The sequence below is a fragment of the Asterias rubens genome, chromosome 12 (assembly GCF_902459465.1).
Source record: "Asterias rubens chromosome 12, eAstRub1.3, whole genome shotgun sequence".
NCBI lineage: Eukaryota > Metazoa > Echinodermata > Asteroidea > Forcipulatida > Asteriidae > Asterias > Asterias rubens.
The window spans coordinates 818,035-825,607 of NC_047073.1; the positions used below are offsets into that span (position 1 = coordinate 818,035).

Below are 7,573 nucleotides of genomic sequence, written 5' to 3' on the forward strand. Positions count from 1 at the left end.
CGGAGTATGTATACCACATTCCAAATAGGCTATATTATAGGGCTACAACTTTTGTTTACAATGTTTAAATTCTAACATGACCAAATTTATATTAATATTAAGCACAATGATGCACACATGAATGTGCAAAATATACATCGTATAATAATGGCATTGAAATATCAACACAATTTTCAAAATACATCATCCTTATTTAAAACATCATCCTTATTTAATTATCTGGTAAAATATCTTTAGTAACCTGTCTAATTGCATTTATATTGCCCTCCTATTTGACACAAAATAAGTTTTAATTGGTAGTTCGTCCAGTAACTTTTGCTGCAAAACCTTGCAGATTAGTACCAATCATTTTCATCGTCACAAAGAATTTTCGTTTGGTGTTTTTTTGCAACTATTTGCAATTTCTTTTCACGAGCATGATTTTGTTAATATTGTTTCATTTTTGTTTTCATTTTACCCACATGACATGTATGAGCATGAATGAAAACACAGTTTGATAGGAATTTGCATGTGAATCTGTGTTCACATGTACACATTTTAAAGGGTGTTTTGACAAAATAAACTATGGTTTTCAACGGAGAGCTAAACATAAATTGTTTGTGGCCTAAGACTTACAATTAAAAACGTTGAAACAATATCGCTCTATGTTCATGAGAGTTTTCTGCCTTACTGAGTGCTGCTGGTGGTTCTAAAAAAAAACGTTTTAGTGTTGACTTACCCCCTCCTGGTCAGGCTTGACCATGTCTTCCTCATTCTTATTGGAGTAAAACTGTATCTCTTTTTGCACAAACCTTGTTCCAAGTTTCAGCACAACCTTTGCCGTCAAGCAACCGCCAGTGACTTTGCTCGTAGCTGTACGGTCTCAACTCCTCGAATAACAGCAAGTGTTGTTGCACAGCAGCACGGCAGCGTTTGGCGGACGACACACGGGCGAAAGGTGAAATGGTGCAACAAGTTTCACTTCTAAAATTCAGCCTTTTTGCTCGTCCAGTTCCAGCTTCAGACAATTTACATTTGGTCTATACAATTTAAGGTGTCCACTTTAGTCCATGGCTTGACAAAATTTTGCAAAATTGTGAAAAGTTTTCGTAAATTAGGACGGCGAAAATCCAAGGAGTCGCAAGGTTACATCCGTTCTGACGTGTGCTAATTACACCGAATGAAAGACGAACAAATTGCTTTGGCGGACCGTTTACTCATGATTAAATTTCTACGCGAGGCGTTTACTTTTTGAAAAATCTAAACAAAAATACTTTCAAAATAAAATGGAAGATGTTTTTCTTGAAAAGTAACCCAAATAATTATTAGAAGAAAAACTTCATTGTGTTTGTTCTTTGTTTTCAAATTTTTACACATCAAAGGCGCACTACTTTCACCGGTGCGCGGAAGGAGTTTAAAGTTCTACGGTCGCGAAAATGTTGTCCGTGAAACTTTGGGGGCTTTTTGTGCGGAGGGCGGAGGTGGGGTTGTATTTGCATGGGGGGGGGGGGGGGTCACGTAGACTGGTTTCCTGTCTTTTATACGCAAGACATGTACTTGATTTTTAGAACCAGCGATTTCATTGGATACAATAATTTCATTGGATAAACGTGCAGTGACGTAGGCATTCTGTATGTGCTTTGATTGGTCCGAGGTGCAGCTACTTGCTTGCGGGTCGTCTGCACAGGTAAAGATGGACAATTGTCTAGACTTGATTCAAGCATATCCGCCGTAAAATAGCGCGGAACAGGTTGGGCCGGTGCCCGGGAAATTCTGTCCGCCGTAGATTCGGTCTCCCAGTGGGAAATTAACATGGGCTGAGGAGGATAAAAAAGGATACTAAGTTCTCAATATAAACTAAATTTCATATCTTAAGTTAGGCGTATTTCGCAGGTTAGACAGAAAATTATGCATATACAGCTTGTGTGTTGACCATACCAACCGAAAACGGGTGCGAATCCCACCCGACTCTATGCATGTGTTTTTTGTTCACACAACTCTGGAATGTACCGAGTATACAGTGCTAACACTCATCGTTTATGGGTACAGGACTCTGGAATGTACCGAGTATACAGTGCTAACACTCATCGTTTATGGGTACAGGACTCTGGAATGTACCGAGTATACAGTGCTAATACTCATCGTTTATGGGTACAGGACTCTGGAATGTACCGAGTATACAGTGCTAACACTCATCGTTTATGGGTACAGGACTCTGGAATGTACCGAGTATACAGTGCTAACACTCATCGTTTATGGGTACAGGACTCTGGAATGTACCGAGTATACAGTGCTAACACTCATCGTTTATGGGTACAGGACTCTGGAATGTACCGAGTATACAGTGCTAACACTCATCGTTTATGGGTACAGGACTCTGGAATGTACCGAGTATACAGTGCTAACACTCATCGTTTATGGGTACAGGACTCTGGAATGTACCGAGTATACAGTGCTAACACTCATCGTTTATGGGTACAGGACTCTGGAATGTACCGAGTATACAGTGCTAACACTCATCGTTTATGGGTACAGGACTCTGGAATGTACCGAGTATACAGTGCTAACACTCATCGTTTATGGGTACAGGACTCTGGAATGTACCGAGTATACAGTGCTAACACTCATCGTTTATGGGTACAGGACTCTGGAATGTACCGAGTATACAGTGCTAACACTCATCGTTTATGGGTAACACCATAGACCTATAGCTAAATCCGAAATGAATATTCTTTGTCCCCGATGCAAAGCCTACAGTGCAAACTGTTAAATATAACAAAAATACACAACTAACACCTATAAGTCACAAAGCTTTTTACAGTAAAGGAAAATTTATTAATTGGCTCTTGAACTTGTAGGGCCGTCGGGTTAACAAAACATAAACATCTTGCATCTTAAAAATCCCTTTTATTTTCTATTCCACGAATTGCAGTTCAGAATTCCTTCGATACGAAAATACAAAAACGAAACCAAGCCCTTTCGATACCTTCTCTCATGATTGATCAACTATTTTGTATAACACACTTCCTGTAAAACCATTGTTCCTTGGATTATTTCCGTGAGAACAGACTGTGGCAAATTTTTTATATTTTTACCAAAAAGTTCCGGTAGCAGGATACTTTAGTTGTTCAACTGGCCACAGACCCTGACAGACGAATATTTTGGGAGCCTTTACTACCAGACGAAAACAGCAAACCGAAAGACTTAGTGACAATGGCTATCCAGTTCAATTCAACAATTCCTTCAATGGAAGACTTTGATGAAAACTTTACTTCTTTGACGACGGGTACAAGTAGTGAGACAACAGAAGCTGTGGGACTCCACCCTTATGGTGTTATAGTGACCATTGCCTGCTTGTGGATCTTGATCGCAGTGCTAGGTATCATTGGAAACTTGCTGGTGATTCTGTCGGTGGTCCTGAGTAAGAGTGTCCGAACAATGACCAATGTCTTAGTGGTCAATCTTAGCGTGGCCGATCTATGGACCTCACTGTCTCTCCCTTGGAATGCTGTAGCACTGTTGAGTGACGGCACCTGGCCCCTACCAAGTCTAATCCCATGCCAGGTAGCAGCATTTATGTGGCACACTGGTCTGGGTGCTAGCCTCTACAACCTGGCCCTGATCTCTGTCAACCGCCTGGTCAGGATTACCCGCCCGGGCCTCTACTCAAGGCTCTTCACACCCTTTAAGATGGCCATCATCGTCACCCTCTCCTGGCTTCTCTCATTCTTCGTCATCTTATTCCCCATTGCCATCGGTATCGGCAGCTTAGGACATGACCTCAGGGACGACACATGTACGGACCAAGACCTGCACCCCAAAGCAGACGAATACAACCTCATCCAGACCATTGGGTTCTTCCCTGTTCCAATGCTAACAGTTATCATCAGCTACCTTATCATCTACATCCACGTTAGGCGTCACTTTAAGAAGCGGGTATACAAGAAAAGCAACAGCTCCTCCAGGCCATTTGATGCAAGCCAAGCTAGCCAGTCCAGCGTGGTGTCGATGCCAACGTCTGGCTCAGATGTACCGGCAGTGCTAGAGAAAAACAAGTTCAGCCGCCAGCAGCTTCAGATCACCAAGAATCTCTTCTTGACCTTCTGTGCCTTCTCGCTCTGTATCTCGCCCTACTTCATCTCCCTCTTCATACCAAGCAGCAAGAAGTTTGCGCTGTACGGTGCTACAATCCTCCTATGCAACAGTTGTATCAACCCCATCATCTATACTGCTAACCACCCGCAGTTTATGAAGGTACTTCGACCTATGATAAAATGCAGGTGGTCTGAAATACCACAGCCATCCAAAGCTCTTCAATATCTCAAGAATAAACTGGGTCAAGACGGCTGATCAATGAGTAAAGTTAAGCCTATTTTCATCTAATTGCTTTTTCCCGTTGAGATGCATTCTAACTATTTTGCAATTTTTTAAAAATACTATTGCATTTATGCTTGAATTTTATAAGTAGCCTAAGTAAGAAAAATTAGTTTTAGAATGACTTGTTAATTCTCATCCAAGAATAAGATGTAATGTTGTTCGCACAGACATAGGTGAACGACCGAACCGGTGCGGGCGGGGGGGGGGGGGGGGAAACTGCCCTGCCAAAATGGGCAAAAACAGTCAGGGAAATTTGGGCAAAGCATGAAGATGGGAAAATAACATAAAAACGTACTTTTCACACGGCACTAGAAATTGGTATTATCGTTATCAAGTGATACAATTGGGGCAAATCGTCACATCTGCCCCCCGCCCGCCCACCCCTTACCCAACGAGTTTCCTCTTATATGCCCTTGCATACACACCAGAACATCTGTAGGCCTATAAACTGTATTATGAGTAATAATAATGAACTTTATTTAGAAATGTTGTGCATAATGTACAGAGTTTTTGTAATTTTAAAACATTACACAAGTATATGGCGCTCTTTAAACTCGTTCAGTATTCTTTGAATCATTGTAGTATAATGGTTGCTCGTGCGTAAAGCGCTCACCTCTCACAAAATGTGGCCCTGGTTCGATTCCCAGCTAAGGCCGTATATACCTTTATCATGGTGTAGCCATCTTGACTCTCCCATTGATATCAAAGTTACCAAACCGAGGCTGGAAGAACAAAATAGTCTGGTTCCTATTTGCAAAACGCTTATTAGCATTCATTACTGTTATTCGATACAAGGAACATGACCAAGATGTAGGCAGCATGATAAAGGTTTATAATGAGTGAAGTTGTGTGGTGGTTCTCATCACATGAGGGTTTTTCCCTGGGCCCTCCCGTGCTCCTCACTCTTGGAAAAAATAGCTTTCGATCTGTGCGGCCTTGGGTTGAAGTGGCTGCTGTCCAGGGGCGCCCTTTTATTAATGTATGTTTCAAATGACTATATTCAAGCCCCACATAAAGAAGGAAATGTTGATAACATCGCTTTCAGTAAACTCAAGTAGGCCTATAAATGTTTCGGTTTTGTACATTGCTAATGCTTGTTAGATTATAACTTATCATCATGAATATCAGCTGAATTTGTCAAGCTTCCTCATTTTGACAAACATACCTGTGAACATTGCTTATTGTATTGGTCATCGGAGTTGCAAGATTACCAAAAGTGTAATAATTATGTAGATTAGGGGCCTATAGTGAATCCACCATAAATAAAATATTACAATTAATTATAAAATTATTGGAAAGGTTGCCCATACTTGAACATAAGGTCAGCTACTTTTAAATCAAAATCAGTTTGTGAAACGTTATTAAAAGTGACATGTAATTCAGTTACCCGAATAGTGTCAATTATTAGTTTATTTTGTAAAATAAATTGTTGTATCAAGGAACGGTTTCAAAGCACCTTTTGAGTCGATTGATCACTTCAAGGCCTAGGCCCTACATCCAAGTAATACGGATCGGAAATATCAAAATGTCCAATTTCTACCTTAGAAGCAGTTACGTTACAATATTGTTTAATGCTTGCGTCAGTTAGTCCGGTTGTCTCTTGAATTATTTTCTTGTATAAATTCTGTCTTTAGAGAGCCACTCTGTGCTTCGTGGCTCCGGGTCTGAACATCTTATTTCAGAAATATCATTTATAATTGTCTGCGGTTAGGGGACGTCACTAAAGATTTGCATAAAATGAATAACTATTTTTAAAACGTTTATTTGACGAACATTTTCTGCAAACTATATTTTGCACACCGTGACTTCAACTACGTACCCAAAATAAGACTTTGCAAAATTTCAAGGTACTATAGGTTGCGTAACTAAAAAGTAGTGCTAAAATAGTGAAACCAACGTATTGGATATTACTGAAATGAAATGTTCAGACCCGGGAGCCACAAAGTGGCTCTCTAAAGAAGCTAAAGACAGAATATGATAAAGACAAAACTCTAGGGTCAAATGGTACTTATTAATGCAAGCATCAAACAATACTAGATATCTAATAGTTTTAGAAAACAAAAATAATTGATAAAAAAAGTTTATATTTCACGCACGATTTCTGCGAACTACTTGCACACCCTGAATTCAACTACGCACCCAAAATACCCCCTTGCCAAATTTAGGTAAGGGTCATTTAAAGGCAGTGGACACTATTGGTAATCAGTCAAAATAATTATTAGCATAAACCTTTCTGGTGACGAGTAACAGGAGCGGTTGATGGTATAAAACATTATGAGAAACGGCTCCCTCTCTGAATTGCCATAGTTTTCGAGAAAGAAGTAATTTTCCACGAATTTCATTTCGAGACCTCAGGTTTAGAACTTGAGTTCTCGAAATAAACAATCTAAACGCATACAACTTTATGTGACAAGGGTGTTTTTGTTCTTTCACTATTATTTCACAAGTTCGATAACCAAATAGCTCACATTTTCGCAGGTTTATTATTCTATGCATATGTTGAGATACACCAACTGTAAAGCGCTAGTTTTTGACAATTGCCAATAGTGTCCACTCCTTTAAAAAAGAACTTTGAGTTACAACTTAGAGCTTAAAAGCTTGATTGCTCTCTCAAAGAAGATCATACGGGAATTTTCTTGTTTTTTCCCCTAACAGTTTTGTTTGTGATCACCCAGGTTAAAAAGAGCCAGATAGCTCAGTTGGTAGAGCGCACGTTCGTTAATCCGGAAGTCCCTCCATGTTAAAATACCGTTCTGGTGAATTTGTTTAGGCTCAAAAGCACACTGAAAAAAATTATATCACTCAAAATCAATCAATTGTCATCAAAATTATGCTTTTTTATAATTGGGGAAAATGATGCAGGTTGCATGAATTTTACAATTATAGTAACAAAGGAGTCAGAGCTGCGCGGAGCTGGCCTGCCGTTAAATTAAAATAGCGCCCTCTTGGGAACCACTAAGAAATGAATAACCCCGTTTTTAATGGTATCGCACATTTATTTCCACATCAACACAATAATTTAAACTATTTTGTACAAAAAAGCAATAAAATCATAGTAAAATATTAACCATTAACAATAAAATAAAATAAATAACAATAATTTATTGTCCAAATTGGTAAAATGTATAATTTTAGGAAAGTTCCATTTGTTGCGGCAGGTAAAACGGAACATACGGCAATGCCCACACGTGCTTACTCTTACATAAAAATTTCACAC

The 7,573-nt window shown here is 39.5% G+C and overlaps 1 protein-coding gene across 1 annotated transcript; it reads left to right on the forward strand.

Moving 5' to 3' along the window:
- The first annotated feature begins 3,098 nt into the window (after positions 1 to 3,098).
- Positions 3,099 to 4,576, forward strand: LOC117297958 (G-protein coupled receptor moody-like). The gene has a single exon (XM_033781157.1). The coding sequence runs from the start codon at positions 3,193 to 3,195 to the stop codon at positions 4,327 to 4,329; it is 1,137 nt and encodes a 378-aa protein (XP_033637048.1). The 5' UTR covers positions 3,099 to 3,192; the 3' UTR covers positions 4,330 to 4,576.
- Positions 4,577 to 7,573: the final 2,997 nt, after the last annotated feature.